Source organism: Apteryx rowi, unplaced genomic scaffold, assembly GCF_003343035.1.
Source record: "Apteryx rowi isolate R43461 unplaced genomic scaffold, aptRow1 scaffold_211, whole genome shotgun sequence".
Lineage (NCBI taxonomy): Eukaryota > Metazoa > Chordata > Aves > Apterygiformes > Apterygidae > Apteryx > Apteryx rowi.
In genome coordinates, this window is record NW_020448431.1 from 1,417,536 (window position 1) to 1,437,684 (window position 20,149).

The 20,149-nt window shown below is 36.4% G+C and overlaps 1 protein-coding gene across 11 annotated transcripts in view; it reads left to right on the plus strand.

Annotated features, from left to right (window-relative positions):
* Nucleotides 1-20,149, plus strand: part of NUDCD1 (NudC domain containing 1) — a 51,578-nt gene that overhangs the window by 355 nt on the left and 31,074 nt on the right. For 8 of the 11 annotated variants that reach the window (XR_003253256.1, XR_003253257.1, XR_003253259.1 and 5 more), the window contains exons 2-5: nucleotides 7,711-7,865; nucleotides 13,101-13,286; nucleotides 15,713-15,896; nucleotides 17,866-18,051. Coding sequence is in view for 6 of the 11 variants with exons in the window: in XM_026064219.1 (XP_025920004.1) it covers nucleotides 7,711-7,865; nucleotides 13,101-13,286; nucleotides 15,713-15,896; nucleotides 17,866-18,051 (711 nt within the window). In the remaining 5 variants the exon portion in view is untranslated. Of the gene's footprint in view, nucleotides 1-7,710; nucleotides 7,866-8,212; nucleotides 8,354-9,085; nucleotides 9,120-11,717; nucleotides 11,841-13,100; nucleotides 13,287-15,712; nucleotides 15,897-17,865; nucleotides 18,052-20,149 lie in introns of those variants that run through there. The other 3 variants (XM_026064222.1, XM_026064221.1, XM_026064220.1) reach the window with 3 other exon arrangements.

Genomic DNA, 20,149 nt, shown 5'->3' on the forward strand with positions numbered 1-20,149 from the left:
CGGCCTGTCGGCGGCCTGGGGCGCCGAGGTCTCTGACGCTTATCAGATCGCTGTCTTCCAGTTGTCTGTCCCACTGAGTGTGTGTTTAGTTTCTGAATGGGTCAGGAAACCTGCGTGATGAATCTGTAATTGGCTTGTGTGGGGGTGGTAAGGCCCAATGACCAGGTTAGCTCCTTTGAAGAGATGGCCTTTGAAACAGGCTTGAAGTGAGTAGGTATGAGTTAGAGAAATACATATGAAATTAATCTATCTTATAAACTTTAGTGGATTAGCCATTTTTCTTCTTTACTTTTGGTTCAGAGATGACACTTCTGGAGACTCATTCCATGCTCTGCTTTTCCTGCTAGCCATTACTAGCATTCCAGGTACTGGTCCCTCACCAGGTCAAGTCACCAGGTTCTCAGCTCATTGAGAACAACATTAACGCAAAGTAGTATTTAGATACATGTGGTTACAGTCTTAGTCATTCTCTCTGAAACCTCTCAGCATTCTAGCTCTGTTGTCTTGTTGAATTTAGGTGCATTGTAAGGTGGATGATTTTTTTTCTTTGTAAAGCTGTGACTGTAGTATGGCACAACTTCGGTGGGCTGACCTTTGCCTGACCTATATATTTACTGAGTGATACACCTGTTTTCTTAATTATCTTTTAGGTATTTTTAATGTTAGAATTGAGTACATTATGTTAATAATGAAACAGAGAAGTATGTTTGCTATGTTGAACTGTCAGCAGTAAGATGGAAGTTGGATGTCAACTGTAATTGAATGGGGAGTGAATGAGTGTATTTGTTAGGTGATATTGTATATGTGCCAATCATAGGGCTGCAGCATTTAGCAAGAGTGACATTTTTTGACGGTGTAGTTTGGCATTTTTACTGTAAGACAGGTGAAGATTTTTGGACTGTGTTGCCTTTTAAAATTTAATTCAAAAATATGTGAGTGTATGTGTGTTAGGGGCATACTACAGCTGTGGCAAAGATGGCAACAATTAGCATAGCATAGATGTAGTTTCTTAGTTTTGCCTCTTAGTTTTGAGACATGAGTTTTGCTAAATTAATATTTAAGATATTTTGGGCTATCTTGCTAAAATATGTGTTTCTTTTTTAAAAAACAGTTAAAATGTTTTCTGCAGGATTTAAGTTGCCTTCTTTTAACTATCATGTAGTTTTGTCCATAATTTGATGCTCTGCCTGTGTAAAGGTCAAATGAGCTATGTGGTTTTTGGATAGTGTGCTGCATACCTATTCTAACCAGATAAGAATAGCACATTTTCATTAAAATACTTGAATGATGGAGTTGCTAATGGACAGATGGATCTAGACAGTTTTTGACAGGTATTTTATGTAATAGTTACAGTAACTTATGTGAGAGAAGATCAGTATGTGTGCTTCTCTTCCTTTCCCTCTCCACTCCCTGCAACATCCTGACTCATTTTCAGTCCAACTTGCTTGCTTATCCTACTATATCATTAGTATCAAATCATTTATTCTGCTCTGCATGTGTGTGTATCTAGATATCAGTGCACTGGATAGTCTAACCCCACTTCTTTTTTATTAGTAACCCAAACTATGAACCAAACCTGTATCTAGTTCCTCTAGGTGTTCTATCCATCCTTATTTCAGCCTGTCCTTAGGCCATACAACTGACTCACTGTCGCTCTTGGTTTTCTTCTGCTTACTTCCAGGCAGTTTCCTCACAGTGCAGAGGTGGCCTGTACCAGAACTTTGCATTTCCTGGTGTCAGTGATTTACATTTGAGTTAGATTTAAGGCATTCTGCTATATCTTGGCTTATATTATGGTCAGAAATATGGGTTGAACCATAGAGACCATGGCCTGCAGGCGATGGCTTTTTCAAATCACTGTGTAGGAGAAGGAAATTAATACTGTATGAGAAGGACAGGGACTTCTAGTTTCCAGCACATCTGTGACCAGATTTAAAGCTTCAGAAACATGCTCAAGAATTTAGTATTTGGGGATTATTAACACTTCTCTGAGCATTGAACTTGACTTTATTTCCTTATAGTGGTAGTGAATAAAATGTAGTAGCTGAAGAGAAAGTCAAAGGATAAGCGACACCATCAGCACAACTAATCTATGATTTTATTCACACATATGCAGAAAAATGTAGTAGTAGAATCTGGAAGTTTAACGTTAAACAGTTGTTGAATTTTGTGATTGCCCCCCCGCCCCCCAGAAACTGCTTTGGAGACATTTGTCTGAAATGACGTGGCATTTGGGAGTTCTGCCTGTGTGGCATCCCAAATTTCAAGGCAGTAAGATGAACATGTAGTTTTTACAACATTCAGAATACTTGACARTAAATACAGAGGGTACTTGCTCTTACTTGGAATTGAGTTACTTCTGCTATAGTACATACACAGTGTTATTACGAACTTGTGTCTTAAGCATTAAAATAAAGCATTAATCTTCTGGATGTCAATATTTTCATTTGTAAATAAGATGACTTAGAGCCACAAAATACTTTTTATATATTATTTTTTAGCCATTTTTAAGTTTCACTGCTAGTTATAAAATCAAATGAGGAAAAAATGATGTGGAATAGAAACTTCTAGTATTTGAGCAGATGAACAGCAGTATTTGATATTGTTGGACAACTTGTATTGATTGTCATATTCTTGTGACCACAGTGACCTTCATTTCTCACCATCATATAAAACTTAGTGTTCAGCTCTGCCTTTAACTGTTTAAACTGTGATTGCCATAAATTTGATGTGGTCAGAAGCAGAAAGAAACTGAAAACCTCTTTTTTTGGATCCGCAGTAGAAGCGGGACATTTCTAGTGGATTTCTTAGATACGTGGCAGTGATGGAGAAGAATGGTGAATCCTTGTATTATATGGTCCCTTTTAGCTCCTCTGATTAGCATGTTCTTCTTTAATTTCTTCCTTACTTGCTACCCATTCTGCCCTAGACCATCTAAACTTTTAGTCTTCTGTCTTTTTCTTATCTCTCATACTGGTAACTTTTTTTTTTTTTTAATTAATAATGATTCTGCACTATTATACCTTTAATTCTGAACTCTTCCTCCTAGATTTTGTTCACTTCTCTCCTTATTTTTCTTAGTTTATTTCCCTAACTGTTATTCACATGCTTCCTTTGCATTTGAATTTTGAGGAGATTCCTTTCTCAAAGATCTCTGAGCCTGTGGAGGGAGGAGAGGCAGCCTTACTTGCTGTCATCTCTTCTGCCCTGACCCGATCTCTGCACAGCCCAAAGCTGCCATTGTAAGGCAGATCCTTTTCTCCAACAAGGAGTATACTGAAGATAGATGATATTTCTAAAGGAATTTATTGTGAAAACCCTGATCTAAGCTTCCACTGATCAGATGTAATGTGATTTCTTTTTTCTCCAGATGTTTAGAATTTATTCAGATGTGGGATTTTCACACCCCTTCCCTCTTCACCTTGTCTATTTGGCAGAACCATTGCCTATATACCCTAATGCATGCTATAGCTTTTAGAACTAATAACATCTGAAAAGTGTACCAAATGTTCACTCAAAYGTGATTTGCAACAGGCATGCAGGGAATATGTTCCTTTGATCATAAAAGTTTATTTTTGTTTGCTTTTCTTGAAAAATGGTGTTAATAAATGATAGCCATACTTTCAGTCTGTTCTGCTTAGAACATAAGATGTTTTTAATTCCTCTAGAAATTCAGTACTTCAGTGAAAAGTGTTGCCCATTAGTAATGCCAAAGCAAAAAACACTGATCTGTTTCAAACTTTTATAAAAATTTCCTTTTACAGTAGCCTTCTTAAAATAATGGTTGTGAAACGCTAGGCAAATGTAAGCCATGGCTTTTTCATTTTGGACGTTTGCAGCCATAGGTTGTAAATCTATATTTAGATCTCAGGCACATGTATATCTGTTCTTATGTTGTACTTTTGTTTCTTGATAAATTAAAAAAAAAATGTAGGGGTGACTTTTGCCTTGTAGTTCTTGTCAGTGAAAATGGTTCTTGCAGCTGGCACTAGCTTGTGAATCAAGGTCTTAACTGTACTGATACTCTGTCTCACAAATGACTTCCAGGATTTCGGATGTTGCTCAATTTGTGTTTAGTTTAGTGTGTGTGTGATAGATCCTGTTTACATTTCACATCTGGGTAGGTAATTTGATCCAGCAAACATACTTCATTCCATGGTATTTGCTAGCTGATGCTTGTTTTCAGTAAACTGTGTATATGTTTGGATAAAAACAAAAATAAACTGTTTATTAACATTTTTACTGTAGTAGAATAAATAAGCTTCATATTTTTACTCAACAGTAACAAGAAGATGCTGCCACTGTAAGCAGTAAAAACATCTTTCTTTATTATAAGAAAAATAGCTTATGCCAGATCGAAAGAATCTCTGCACGCTGACCACTGACACTACTAAATAAATTAATGTAATCTCTTCCGGTAGTAGATAAGTGCATACGAAATATTAAATTGCTTCTTCCACTGGGTGGCACTGCAAGACAAAATATAACATACAGGCATATAACACTTGATGTCCCCAAATAACATGTTGATATAATTATTTTACATATTTTCCAGTATTTTTAAGCCATTTTGCTGAATTCAATACCTTAAAAAACTATGGCTTCCACTACCCACACACCTTTTTTTTTCTTTTTGCAGTTTTGTTTTACAATATTTGATGACAGATGAGAGATTCCAGTATTTGTTTATGGAATAAGTCCCTTGTTAGTGATGTTTATTCAGAAGAGGGTTTTTTTCTTTTTGCACTACAGAGTAATAATTAGGAAAAAAAAGTCCAGTTAGGTTAGGGATATCTTACTGCTTCTGTTGATAGTCATGTGTTTCTTTGTATTTAATGATTTTTGGATTTAAGTAAAGTTTGAGTGAGTGGAAGTTTTGGTTTCAGTATCTTGGAAATGTTTTGAGTTAAATTACTTTTTCACAGATATGGTTCTAGCAAAGTGGCATAATATTTTTTTATATATATATGTGTGTGTGTGTGTGTACATACACATATATATATCAGACCTTATTAGAGTTGCTGGGAAATAACATTTAAAGCTGAGAGTTAAATTATACATTCTCATATTTGTTGTCTTTCTTGGTGTGACAGAATATGAATCGATTTGCTTGGGTTTGGATAATACAGGTTTGTTTATCAGAAACTTGAAAGAGAGCATTTCATTTTTCTGAATAGCTGTTACAAATTGCTACTTTTTATTTGAACCCAATGAATTTGAGATAGAAAATTAATCTGTGTGCCAGATCCAGTCACTGCTTTTTTTAGAAAAAACAAAAAGGATAAGTGTGTGTGTGTGTTTGTATATGACTGGATAAGGTGATGATCTGGTTTAAATATTTCTTCCTTTCCTTTTATATTTCCTTTTATTTCTTTCCCTTCCTTTTATATTAACTTATATTTTTCCAGATTTGCTTTTTTAAATTCTTAGTTTATTCTCTCTTCTTTTCCTTCCTTCTTAACATTGCAGTCTGTAGACAGAACAGGATGAAATTACTCCTATTGTAGAATCTCCTATAAACTCTCTGAGTACATTGTATGTGATAGCAGATGACATTTGTGCACAGATTTCACTTGATCATAGAATGGGTTTCAGTTAATCAAGGATGGAATAGTTTCTCCAACAATTTCTTCTCAGCATAATCTACAGGATGCATTCTAATATAAGATGCCTGCAATCGATTGATAACAATTTTTAAAACATCACATGAGAGTACAGTAGACATTTGCTTGATTCCTGGTTAAAACCACCTACAAATTGTATAGTTTCTTGACTTCTCTTTATGAAGAACTGCATAAGGCGTTTTCAGGGATTTGGATTTTCTCTGCCTGACCCTTTGTTATTCAGGGCTTGTCAGGACTACAAGCTGAAAAAGGCAAGACAAAATTTATTCATGTTCTTCCAGCTTTTGCAAGGTTTATCACCCTATAATCAGCTAATCAATAGTATATTGTTCCCAGAATTTTCTTGAAGAGTTATACATTTTGCTTTAGGAAGCCTCTAGTTTGGGTTATTTTTGATATTTGTATGTATTTTAGTTAAACATCTGCCAGCAGCAACATGGCTGAGGGGGTGGGAGAGGAAAGTGTAAAATAAAACAATTTTAGCCTTTTTGTGCTGAAAATGCTTTACATGCTTCAGCATGTGAATTCTGATTTAGAAAGATCAGTTAATGTAGCTGTACAGGAAATAGATTAAATGTGTTTGGTTTCACTGAAAAGAATCATCCTGGATTATATTTGTGTTTTTTCTTTAATTGTTTACAGTATATTCACATGGTCTCTGGTCTTGTCATGTTGGGAAGACTATCTCTTCAATATTTGTATTCTYTTCATTGTCCAAACAGCTTTAGAACACATTTAATTTTTATTTCTTCTGCAATGTAACTTACTGTGAAATATTCTAGTTAAGTTAAAGTAAATATTGGAATGGGAACATCTTTCCCATTATGATAGGTATATTTTCTTCTTATACCTCCCTTTTGATATTGTAACTTTTTTTTGAAGGGCCATGGCTTGGGAAACAGTGACTTATTAATTGCAGAGAAACTGAAATCTCTTATGTGGTGAATATGAATAATGATTTGAGCTGAGTGGAATTAATGCTGTTGGTTTGCAAATATCAACAGTGATTAGGAGGCTAATTGCTTCTACAAAACCTTTGTAAAACAGCAGTATAATATGACCGGATTTTTTATTAACTAGGCAGTATTATCTTGCTTAGTTTCCTGTAGCCACTCTTATGTTAATAGCCAGTATGTCTAATGGGGTCAGTTTTGAGCCAGCTGGTGACTATCCAAGTGCTGGTATTGTGATAGCCATCCAGTGGCACAGATTGCATTGCAAAATGAATTATAGTTTGTAGTCATCAGTGTTCTACTGAGAGTAGAATAAACTACCAATTCTTAAGCAGGTTTTAGGGAGATTCTGAAGAGGAGTGCAAGAAATCTAAGACAAGGACTGCTGGATAGAGTTGTGGATGACCACTATTACAGGAATAGATGGAGCAGAGGGAAATGCTGGAAATAGCTTTGCTCTGTTCCTGAGCAAAAAAAGAGTAGAAAGAAATTTGTTGAGACTACAGCTGCTAGATCTCTATGGATGAGGAAGAGGAGGAAAGAGCTTCAGCTAATAGTTCCCTTCAGGGAAGTTATCTTTCAAAACCACCTTTTAAAGGAAAACATAGTCTTACAAAGATAACATTAGCTGTGATTACTGCCAACTGAGGAGAAGTTTTCTAGTTGGAAAAAGCTCAAGTGGATGATTTTATATAGCACTCTTCCCTTACTGAAGAAGGTACCATTATGAGTGAACAGCCCTTCTTTACAGCATCTTACAGTTAGAGAAAGCATAGGCCAAATTTTTTGAGGGTATCTTGGGTGTTTCTCAAGGTTTCTTCAACCTCAGCGGGAGTGCTGAGGACATATTTCTTCAGTAATGACCCTGTACTAGTTCTGCTTTGTACTGTTTTAATCTTTTGCCTTGCAAGTGTTGATTGCTTGTTTCAGAATTGAAGGCTGAAATCCATATAGTTAGAGGGGATATTTCTTTCCAAGTTTTCCAAGTTTATACTGACATTTTTAACTGTTTGTATCTAGTGTATTTTTATTCAAATAAACCAGGCTTATGGGCTAAGGATGGAAGAATTACTTTTAAATATATTTCCTAGCTGTTAAAATAGTCTCTCTCTCTCTCTTTTTTTTTCCCCCAGCTGTTGCAGAAGTCAAACTTCGTGATGATCAATATACCCTCGACCACATGCGTGCTTTTGGCATGTATAATTATCTTCACCTGGATTCCTGGTACCAGGATAATGTCTACTACATTGACCAATTTGGAAGGGTTATGAATGTGTCAGTGACTCTGGTAAGGATAGTCGTCTTAAAAAAAAAAAAAAAAATTACTGAAATTAAAAAGGTAGGGGTAGATAAGGTAGAAAAAATGACAGAGAGGATCCAGATGCAGAAACGGAGGAAGCTATTGCCAGAAAGATAGGGAAACCAACAAAAATGCAGTTCATCAGGAAGGATGAAGGGATTTAAGTTAGGATTTCTCACATTTTTTCATTAATAGTATTGCATCAAATCTTACTTCATTCTGGGGATGATGGGCATATGGTGACAAACTGAAGAAAATAATAGACACTTCCAGTTGCCAGATGTTTCTCCCCTACATTATTTGGTGTGTGTCTGTGTGCTAATTTGAAAATCTAGTCACTGTAGGTATAAGGGGAGAAAGAAGCCGAGGACATTAGAATTATTCATGAATGCATATGTAGACTAGCAGCTGAATTTGGGCATCGCTCACTGAAGCCAAAAAGATGCTACTGGCCCTGGACCAACTTGAAATAGAGCGTAAGTAAACTAGACCAAGTAGAAAAACATGACATTTCTCTGGTTTTATTTTGATGTTTTTAAATAATCACATTTTCCATTTCTTTTGAGGCGTTTTCATGCGTAGGTGCACTAGTTTCCACTACAAAGCTATTCTGTATCCTGTAAGGAAAAGGATATAGCTGTCTGGACACCATGCTTCTGATGCATCCTGTTGCAGGGCTTGGTCATTAAAGAATAGTAGACTGTGTTATTCATGGTGTTTTTGCAGCTGTCATAATGCCTTTGTAGCTTTGAATGTATAATTTGGAGTAAGATTGTATCTYTGGCAATTACAATTTGTGTCCTGTTGAATATTAAAGATGTGCTTACACTTTCTCACCAGAAGCTAGGATTTCTATGTTTTCATGGCGACTTTGATTGACTCAATCATTCTGACTCATCAAGCATAGCTTTTTAAATGTTAATCTTTCCAGAAGGGAAAAAAATACCCATAATTGTATCCAGTTGTTAGCTAATCTAAATAGTGATTCTTCATTCATAACCAGTTATTTGATTAACGTTTTATGGTGAGAGGTAATAAAATGTAGATACTCCATTCTCATAATAAGATTTGCTCTGGCAGTAAATGATTCAGGGCTGCCATTTGGTTTTACATAAAACAAATAATTTCATATGACAAGTCAGTTGAATTCTGCTATGGAATTAATATAATTCTAGAAAATACAACATCACTCTTTTATTTTCTTCTAGTACGCAGCTGGTTTTGTGTGGCAGCCTCTTCCAGGTACTATAATCTGACTTTTGGAATTATGTTGGTTGCCTGAGAGAGTTAAGTAGTTAAATGAGTTGGGAGGAGAAGACAGTCTTTCCCCTTTATTTTCAAATAGTGAGAGTGGTTGTATATCTAAAGATTAAGTAGACAGTTTCCCTGCTTACAGTCTCTTCATGCTGTTCTCTCCAGACTCCACAGAACACTTTGCTTCACTGCAGTCCACAGAGTACTGGCCTAAAATTATTTTGTTGTTTTCATTGACTCTGATTTTCAGGGCAAGAAAGAAAAGTATATATAGAGTGTTGCCAGCAGGTTGAGGGAGGTGATCCTCCCCCTCTACTCAGCCCTGCTGAGGCCACATCTGGAGTGCTGCGTCCAGTTCTGGGCTCCCCAGTACAAGAGRGAYRTGGCACTACTGGAGCAAGTCCAGTGAAGGGCTACAAAGATGATTAGGGGACTGGAGCATCTCTCTTATGAGGAAAGGCTGAGAGAGCTGGGCCTGTTTAGCCTGGAGAAGAGAAGGCTGAGAGGRGATCTTATCAACGTGTACAAGTATCTGAAGGGAGGGTGTCAAGAGGATGGGACCAGACTCTTYTCAGTGGTGCCCAGCGACAGGACGCGAGGCAACGGGCACAAACTGAAACACAGACACTTCCATCTGAACATGAGAAAAAACTTCTTCCCTGTGAGGGTGACAGAGCACTGGAACAGGTTGCCCAGAGAGGTTGTGGAGTCTCCTTCTCTGGAGATATTCAAAACCCACCTGGGTGCGATCCTGTGCAATGTGCTCTAGATGACCCTGCTTGAGCAGAGGGGTTGGACTAGATGATCTCCAGAGGTCCTTTCCAACCTCAGCCATTCTGTGATTCTGTGATTCTGTCATGCTACCAGGAATTTGACTGTAATCCTGTGGAACAAAGGAAAACACAGGGAAATGCATGATTTTTGGGAGTGTGCAGCTCCTTCTGGGGCAAGATTCTGGACAGAATATGAATAGGTCAGGGTTAAGCTGAGAGAAATCTGAAACGGTAGTTCTAGAACATCTGGGATTCTAGGTTTCCAGAGTATGGTAAGCTAAGGGCTGGAGCCACGGAATAGTTCCTTTGCTTTTCATAAAATGTACAGGCAGTTGATGCTCCCTCTTGCACCAGTACCCACAGGGGGCCAACTGGATGGAGAGCATCTTTGCAGAGAAAGACCTGGGCRTCCTGGTGGACAAGAAGCCCAACATGAGCCTGCAATGTGCCCTTGTGGCAAAGATGGCCAAGGGCATCCTGGGCTGCATTAGACAGAGTATTACCAGCAGGTCGATGGGGGTGATCCTTCCCCTCTACTYRGCACTGCTGAGAGCACACCTGGCGTGCTGTGTCCAGTGCTGGGCTCCCCAGTACAAGCGAGACATGGACCTACTGGAGGGAGTTTGGCAAAGGGCCACAAGTATGGTAAAAGGACTGGAGCATCTCTCATATGAGGAGAGGCTGAGAGATGGGGACTGTTGAGCCTGGAGAAGAGAAGGCTCAGAGGGGGATCTTATCAATGTGTATAAACACCTGATGGGAGGGTATGAAGAGAACGGAGCTAAACTCCTCTCAGTGGTGCTCAGTGAGCACGAGAGGCAGTGGGCACAACCTGAAACGCAGGAAATTCCATCTGAACACAAGAAAACACTTCTTCCTTTTGGGGGTGACTGAGCACTTTGATCAGGTTGCCCAGAGAGGCTGTGGAGTCTTCATCTGTTTTTATTGTTAGAACTACTCAAAACCCAACTAGACATGGTCCTGGGCAACCTGCTGTAGATGCCCCTGCTTGGGCAGGGGGGTTGGACTAGATGATCTCCAGAGGTGCCTTCCAACACCAGCTTTGATGATCTTGTAATTTTCCTTTATTAGGAAGAACTGAAGTCTGTACTGAAGTCTGTAAATTTCATTCTTAAATGATAAAATAGGAAGGCTTTTACAAAAGGCAGAAGTTTGCATTTTCATGTGTAGGACATTGAAATAATGTTCTTGCATGTAACAGTTTACATGTTGCCTGTTACAGTTGGTCCCTTGAAAATTTTCAAGAAAATGGCACTTTGTTAATATCCCGTCACAGGTTTTTATTCTACCAGATAAATGAATTGTCACCATCTTGTGTCCTAATATTCAGTGCTGTTTTGCAAAGGGGACGTTTGCATATGTATAAGAAGGAATGCGTATTCAGAAACATCAACAAGATCTCTCATTACAAATGTGCCTGGCTGTATATTAGTCAAATGCATATTATAAAAATTGTTTTCAGTCAAGTGTAGCTTGTAAGTTAGCAACTACCACCATTAAAATGAATGTCAGTATTCTCTCAAAAAGAAGATGAAACAGGTTACATGCTTATATCTTATATCCAAAATAAAACAACATACAGATTTTTTTAAAAGCATGTAACTATTTCTAGTACGAGCCAAATCACTTTGCATCTCGGTGTGGTGTGTTTGTTTTTGTTTTAAATCCTCCCCTTCTGTAAGTGTTACATTAGTGGACTAGTTCAAGGGGTATAGTGATGTAACTGAATGTACAGAGTAGCCCTGAATGCTTCTGAAAATTAAAAGTCTAATTTGCATCTCTTCCATTGCAGGTTTCATAGTTGCCCTCATGCCTTTTCATAGCACACGGTCATCTCTGATACGAATTCGAGTAGGCCCAAAAGGCAAGCAGGCTGTTTGTCATCTGGTCTTTTTTGCTGTTGTTTGTTAAAATGGTACTTACCCAAATCCAATTTATCTTGCTCACCTTTGAACATGTTCTAAATGCACATCTGATTTTAACATCTGAAGATGAAGAGTGTGAAATCCCATCAAAAAGTGTTCTCAGCAAATACTTGCAAGTGCATATGCATTCTTTCCCTATTGCATACACACACTGCACACATGCAAAGATCTACTTTAAGGATGGTGCTTTATATTTATATTTTTCAGTGTCTTTTTGTAGATCAAAATGAGTGTGTTTCTATTCTGACTAGATGTAGATATGTATATACATGATTTTTTTTTCCCTATTATATGATACCCTAATGCCTGATAGAAGATAGAGGGACATGGGGTGTTTTGAACATATTGTAACAGTTTGTAGCTGAATTTCAGGGCCTGTGATGAGACACTGTTTTTCACTCTTGCTGTAATAAAAGGGTGTATTTTGCATGGCACATAGGTAAATACTTGTTTTCCTCTCCAGGTTTTCAATACAAAAATGTGCTACTGTTTGTTCCTTTGTGTTTTTTACATAAATGTAAATGTCTTCAGATCTGTCCCTATAATGTTTTTCTTTCGAATTCTGTTTTTCCCATTTTTAAAGATTTATCTCTATTTAAATCTTTTTCATTTTTTGGTGAATTTTAGTAATAAATGAAACTTTTCCTTGTTGTTAAGCAGAGTTTTCTGATTTGTGAAGATGCTAAGATAATTCTAGATCAACTGCCTGGAAATGAGCTTAGAAGAGTAAAACTGAAATTTAATTGGATGTATGACCATCAGTTATATTTTGAAGAAATTTGCTATACTAGTATCTTTCTGTTTAAAGTTTTCTGAAAACAATGGTATGATCAAAGAGACCAGGAAAAAAAAATGTTTTGAAGGATACAGAGTTTACCAGCATCTCATAAGTGATTTAGTATTCTGTGGCAAAAAATCTGGAACTGTTTTTACCTTTCAGATGCAGAAATGACTAAATCTTAGTACTAATAAAGGCTTCCTGTGTTAATATACTTGTTTATGTTTGGAATTACTTGAAGTTGAAAGGTGATCTTTCGGTGAAATCTGGCAATTTGGTAAAGGTGATAGTTCTAGGATTGTCCATAACAGACTGCATACAGTGCAGTCATATTGTACAAATATGCTCAACTGGCCAAAGAAACTGGTGAATTGCTGTTAAGATCTGTTACTCTTAACTTGTCTGTAATACTTACTGACACTGATAATTGATTATATTTAATAAGGCTTAATACGTGACTCCTTGCTTATAGGATGCTGCTCTGCAAAAACCAAGAGAAGTTTTCAGGCTACCTACAGACTTGGCAGCTTATGATAATCGCCTTTGTGCTTCAATATATTTCTCATCTTCCACTTGGGTGACCCTTTCTGATGGAACAGGACGACTGTATTTAATTAAATCAGGCAAACGTGGAAACAGTGCATCTGAAAAGTGGGAGGTAAGTCTTGCAATAATATTTTTAAGAGCTGTACATCTCAATTTTTACTCTTGCATTTTTTGAGAGTTGCAGATATGTAATACTATGAAAAACTAAGCTTTAAATCATAATTCTGTACCATTGATTGTGTCCAAACATGAATCATCCAGTGGATTAATAACTTCTTTATGTGCAGAATATCTGTAAAATTCAAATGGTTGAAAGGGAACAGCCTTTTGACTGAAGAAGAATCTGTCTTAATAAAAGCGAGCCTGTTTCTAAATAGGTGGCCAAGCGTTCTCCAGCAGAACTTTTTTTTAAGAACCATTTCCCTTTTACCTGTTCTTACGAATCTGTCTAGGGTTTTCCCCCTCACCACCACTTATTGTTCATTAATTCAACTCTCCAGTAGAATAAAAAAAATTACCTGAAATTACCTTCAACCAAACTAAAAGCTGCTTTTATTCTCAAGTTAGATGATTTCTAGATTGAGTGGTGTTTGTCTGTGCTGGTGTAAGAGTGCTTGAAATATTCAACATTTAATTTACCCCATTTTTAAAATGCATCCAAAGGAACTGGAATAAATCATAAGCAAAATTGTTGATTAGAAAGCTTCAATAAGTAGCCCTAGGGGTTACCTAAGCCCATACTAAGCAAGTATAATATAAGCAACAGTATTTCCAGGATTTATCTCTGATAAAAGTGTTCATACTATGCACTTAGCTTTCAAAAATTACTGGTGCTTAATATCTTCACTTAAAACTATTGGTTGTAAATAAAGTGAGTGTTTTTATGACTCTCATGATGAAATAATTTCCTCAATTCCTGTAAAGAGTCTGCATAAGGAGCAATTTTTGTCCTTTCTGTATCTATACCAAAGTGGTCTTATTAATACTGATAATGGTATTGGTTATCCTTCTTGGACACAATAAATGTAATTAAGTTATAGTCGTTTCCACCTAAACTATTATGAATTTCTTGATCTGTGGTCAGTGCCTCTGTATTTGTGAAGGAGTCTGGTGTAGGACTCCTGTATTTGGTATGCAATTTTTTCCCAAGTTTCCTAAGCGTCAAGGAGTTTTTAGTATTGGCAGGAACTCAAATTTCTGTCCTGATACGGAAGACTTCAGCATGATTGAGTAGCTCTTTCCTTGCATCTTTCGAAAGTTCAGTTATTAGGGAACCAGTCCTGTTCTTTATTTGGATTTGGTGCTTGGTAATAAATACCAACTGGTTTTTGTTCTGTTCTGTGTGAGAATACTGACTGATCCATAAGTACATCAGAGTTGTCAGTATAACAGAAACATGAAGTTTCCATATTGAAAGTCTGTCACCACTCTAAATTTGCCTTGATTACGCAGTGGTTTACGGTGATGTTAAGATCTTCACCCCACAAATTTCAAGGCTCAGTAACACCGGCTAGATTGAGCTCACACTTATTCAGGCCCTGCAGCTTGAATTCCTTTTCACTCATTCTTTGGTGTTCAAATATTAATGGTCTAGTGAATGAAGAATGGTTTTATTTCTTCTTATCCTCTGATGTTCGGATTTGTTTTTTAGCATCTTGAGGTTTTTGCTGAATGAGCACTTTTTGAGAAAAGCCAAAATGCATAGTTTCTGGAATTAAAACTTCCAGCTGTAGTTACCTAGTGCTAAATATCTCAAGTTATAAGACTTGCAGTCCTTCTCTATGACACAATTCCATGTTTACAGTGGTGCTTAATAGCCTTTTAGTATAACAGTATTATTTACCAAATCTTCATATCTAGTCCTATCCAAATTTGAATGGACTTTTCCARACCCTCTACATAAAAATTCAAAGTGTTCTAACCTAGCACCTCCTAAACCTGAATATCATACTCTTTCATTTAATTGTAGGGTTTGTTTGTTATTCTCTTTCATCAGACTTTTTAGAAAAGAAAAATTGAATCCCTTTTAAAGGTATTGGCCAAATCAGGAAATGTGGTTCCTCACCTTGTGTCAAGGTCTACAGAGACTCTCAGGATTGTGGGATGCCTAGGGAGGTAGGGAGGGCATCTGTGCAACATGTGCGTTTTCATCTTGAGTGCAAAACTACTTTCCTCAGTTAATGTGYTGTCTTTGCAGATCCTGGTCTGTTCATCAGTTGTTGTACCTCTACATACTGTAGTACTAAACAGTCATAATGCTGATATTTTTGTGGTTCTTTGTTCTTTGTGTAATGGGCCCTTTTGATGATTTTATAATACAGAGAGTAATAGCATTTCAGAACAGTATCTTGATAGCCAAGGAAGGAGGAACCAGAAATGGATGACACTCATTGATGCATATTGGCAGAGGGGTTTGCAGAAAGCAAACTTTCAATGCTTTGGCATTCAGTCAAGACTTTCACTGCTTTCTGAGGAATAGAAAATAGGAAAACCTTCCCATTTTGACTGGCTGACTTTTTACAACTTTCTGTCTTCTAGATTGTGTTTAATGAAGAACTAGGCAGTCCATTTACTATAACACACAGTGTTTCATTTGTAAAATCTGATATACATTCAGTAGCTGTGCTGTTGCTTAGAGTAGAAAAAGATGAACTGGACACAAAAGGAAGTGGATTTCATATATCCTTGGAATGGGTTACAATTGCAGAGACAAGCGAAGAGGGTAAGTGTTTTACTGGTGGGTAATGTGAACAAACTTTTATCATGCTTTCATTCTTAGTCTTAAGAGTTGTTCATTTCTCAGTTTCTGTCCCCCAAAACCGTAACTCATTTTTTTACGTAGGTAATTTTTTCTTCTATTCTGAGATAAATCTGTGAGTTGTAGATCTACATTATGACAAATATTTGGAAGCCAGGGAGAAATAAATTTATACATGTGTGTGCTTAAGGTAATTAGAAAACAAGATAAGAACTTTATTTTGTGGTATTATGAAATGAAGTTCCTGTGTAAATTCATCTAGTAAAAACAAGATTATACAAAACTAGTTCTAATAAATGTTTGTTATACTTCTTAAAATGTTGTACAGTTGGATATGTGGTTTTTTTAATCTTCTGACTAACAGTGGCCTGGAACTGGAATTAACGTGTGACAAATATAAGAACTGTAACATAGAAAGTGAATAATAGATGTTCTAGATTTTCCTACGATAAAATAGCGTGAAGACATCCCATTAATTTTAAATCAACACATTAAAAATGTTAATTAGTATATTAAGACTTATTAATTAATGTGTTATCCTAATAAGGTCTGGCAAAGGGTAATTTAGCTGTTCAATATGACCRTTCACGTTTACATTAAATATAGTAGTTTTCGTAAGGAATATAAGAGCCTATGTTTCAGAATATGATTTAAAGATTTGTGGATTAAAGTAATTTACCTTTTTGGGGAAGACTGTGATGTGGTCCCTTTCATTATCTTCCAAAAAATCTGCTTTGATTACTGATAGAAACAAGATCTATAACTACTTATTAAAGTAGTATTAAAGTAGTTGATTCCATATTGGGATGTTACTATCAAAATGTTCGTTGACCTCCTACATGTACCATATGGATAGGAGATTGAGGAGTGGCTTTATTCTCATAATCTGCTTTAGAAACCTGGGGCAGTGGAAATACTTGTAAAAGAGCAAGAAATCCACGTGGGGTTGCCTTAGACTTTTGTGGCCAGCTCAACAGGAGAAACCTCTGAATGTTACTAGTTATATCTTGTAAGAAAAATTAAATTGGCGATACTGACAGTCTAGAATTTAAGACTAAAGCTTAGAGAGAGCACTGACACAAATTCAAATATTATATTTTGCAAGTAGTATTTTTTTTTTTTCCCCACCACCGTAGTCTGGTCTTGTCTAATGGCTTTGCTAATAAATTCCCATTTTTTTTTCCAAGTAATGTTGTAGTTACAAGGACAGTAATTTCCTTTAGTGAAGAGATTAAACATATATTTGAAAGACTGTAAGTAATTCCTAGTGTTAATTTATTTTATCATCTGTGAGAATTTTAACAAATTTTTAGTTATTTGCTAAAAATTCGTTGTTTGTATAATCTGTTGTTATTCACAAGTTGATTCGTTGCTGAGAACTTTGAGTACAGTTAGATTTTAATGAAAAAAAAGAACTTGTCACCTTACCTGTGTTTTAAGTCATTAATGCTTGTGTATTTGGGAGCACAGTGGGGAATGGCATGAACCTTGAGGCCAGTGGTTTACAGCTAGGATCCCCCTTTTGAAGGCCAATGTTTTACAAAAGCTGAAGAAGATGAACATTTTCCATTGTGGTGTCAACACAAGCCATTTCAGTGTTTCTCAAGTTTTTACTGCAACTCAAAAAACATTTGGAAGAATTTTTTTGTAGAGGGGCAGCAAACAACTTTGTGAATTGCTGGACTAGCTGTGAGTGAAGAAGACATCATAAGAAAAAAAGATAATGCTGCTTAGATTAATTTTAGGATCTGTGTATATGACAAACTGTGGCTGAAAAACAGAAAAGAAATTTCTTTTTGAACTGCATTACTGTGGTTTAACCCGCAGGGTTTTTTTTAGTATTTTTAAGTGTAATGAGTTTCTTGTATAATCATTTTTCTCCTATAGAAAAATATTACTCTTCAGAGATATTTTTGGTCTTTTCATTTTATAGGTGATCATAGATATGAGATCTTCAAAAGGAGAATTTTGCAAGGAAAATCAGTCCCTCATTATGTAGCAATTGAACCAAGTGGAGATGGTTTAATGATTCTCTCCTACAAACCATTCAAATTTATGCAAGATGAAGAAGACAAGTTAGAAGAAAATGATGATGAAAAAGTAACAAATAAAAAGAAAGGTAAAACTTAGCTGGCGGATTATGACAGGCTACTCTCTGTTTTGACTAAATAAATAGCTCATCAGTTTAGCCTCTGTTCAGAAACTTTAGCAGTGAATGTTTGTCTTAACATCTACTTTCCAGAAATTTTTTTTTAAAAAATGCAGGTTGGTGTCTTTAATGTCTTTGTTTTCTTCCTTGGAATCTGTATTGTGTATAAACCTATATGAGAAGGTTTTTTTGGATAGGAGACACAAACATACATGTTGCCTTAGGATAAAGGATATTTTGCAAACAGAACTGTAATAAGGATCTGCCAGAAGGTGAGCTGCTAAGAAAGATAGTCCTGCTACCTAAATTTAGGCATCTATTTCAAGTACTCAAATTAAGAGACTAGTCTCCCTAGTTGAGTGAGGGAAGTGTGAGGCAATATAGAGTCCCCCAGAGAGCTGTTCATCAGAAAGCTCTCTGTGTCAATTACTACTGCTTTTTGAAATGAAATTAAAAAAAGTAGTTTATTTTAGGAGTGGAAATCTTGTAAAGGATTATCTCTACTCTAGCAGAAAAGTAATTCAGAAAGATTAATAAACTTCAACAAAAGGCATCTGTAGTTTTCCTTGATGGGATCAAAACAAAATGAAGTGAATAAAAACCTATTAAAAAGTTAAGTTTTATCCAAAATGACCCTGAGTTCTGTAATATGTGCATTTATCTAGTTGCATTCTGTTATTATTTCAGATATGGCTTTTCCTTCTGAATATATGAGATTAGTTAATAAACCAGTCAACTGAATGATACTAGCACAATCCTTGTCAATGGTGCAAAACTCTCATAGGAAAGCAGTGCAAAACAATCACAATTTTGGAGGGAATGTACTAATATATTCTGTATTGTGATATTGTACATGTAATTTTGAAGGCTGTCGCACCTCTTAAGTTGATAGTTTTGGGGGATGTACGTATGTAGCATCTGTGATTGATCCATTATAAACAGGAAACTCATGGTAACAAGCAACCTTGTAACAGTCTGTCAAGAGTCAAACTTTGATCAACTAATTCTCATATTGTGTTTTGACAATATGAGCTTCCAAAGCATTTCAAAGACAGGTTCCATCCATGATGCTTTACTTCTTCTCTAAATAGAGGTTAAGATGCAAAAGATTGCTCTTCAGAAAATGAATGCATCTGCAGTAATGTTTTCTGTGACCAGCAGTGCACGTCCCAATCATGCTGTCAGAGCATTCTTTTTTTTATTTACCTATAAACACTTTCCCTATGGGGACAGGACTCATACTCCTTTCCTAAAGGATGAAAGATGTCTTCACGGCCTGCATCCTGTCCCCATAGGGAATGTGTTTAAGATCCAAAACGGAGGCAGCTTTGCTCTGCAAGGGCCAGGTTCTCTGCTTTAGAGAAGAGATAGCCTTTCCTGCTGCACACTTAACTGTTTTTTCAGAAAGCAGAGTACAAATAATTTGCCTTGGATAGTTCTGCTTTAGGATCTGATGAATCTATCAGCATAACTTTCAGTACTGTTTTCAGTGAAGCCTTTATGTGACTTTGCACACAGGGAAACAGACACTGCGCCCTTTAGAGCTTGAATGCTGACCACGTAATGGCTATGCGCAGGAGCCTTGCCACAGGTGTACAGAATATGCTTAGAGAAAATCACGCTTTTCTTGAGTGCTGCAAGTATGCCTTTGTCTTCCTGTATGTCCTCTCTCTATTTGAAGGCCATGATTTTCTTGTGCAAGCTAGCTGTTAAGTTCTTCAAGAACTTTTTTGTGTTTGAAGAGAAAGACAATTTGATATTTTATCTTCCTAAAACTTGAATTTGAAATCATCTTGCAACATTTGGCTGTCAAGATTTTTAGGTATCCTTTATAAGTGAGATTAAATTTGTATATTGGGGTCTCTTTTTATGTGGTATTGCACAAGGAAAATTTAACATTAAGAATCTCCACAGGAATCATAAACAGTATGGTTTCTATCCTACTGCCAATTTTCTTTTTCTGTTTATGCTAAAATTAGGATTAAACTAGACTATCATGCAGAAGCTAAATGTAGCACTTCAAACATCTGGTTATTCCCGTGTCTTTTTCTTTTTCTTTTTTCTCTTT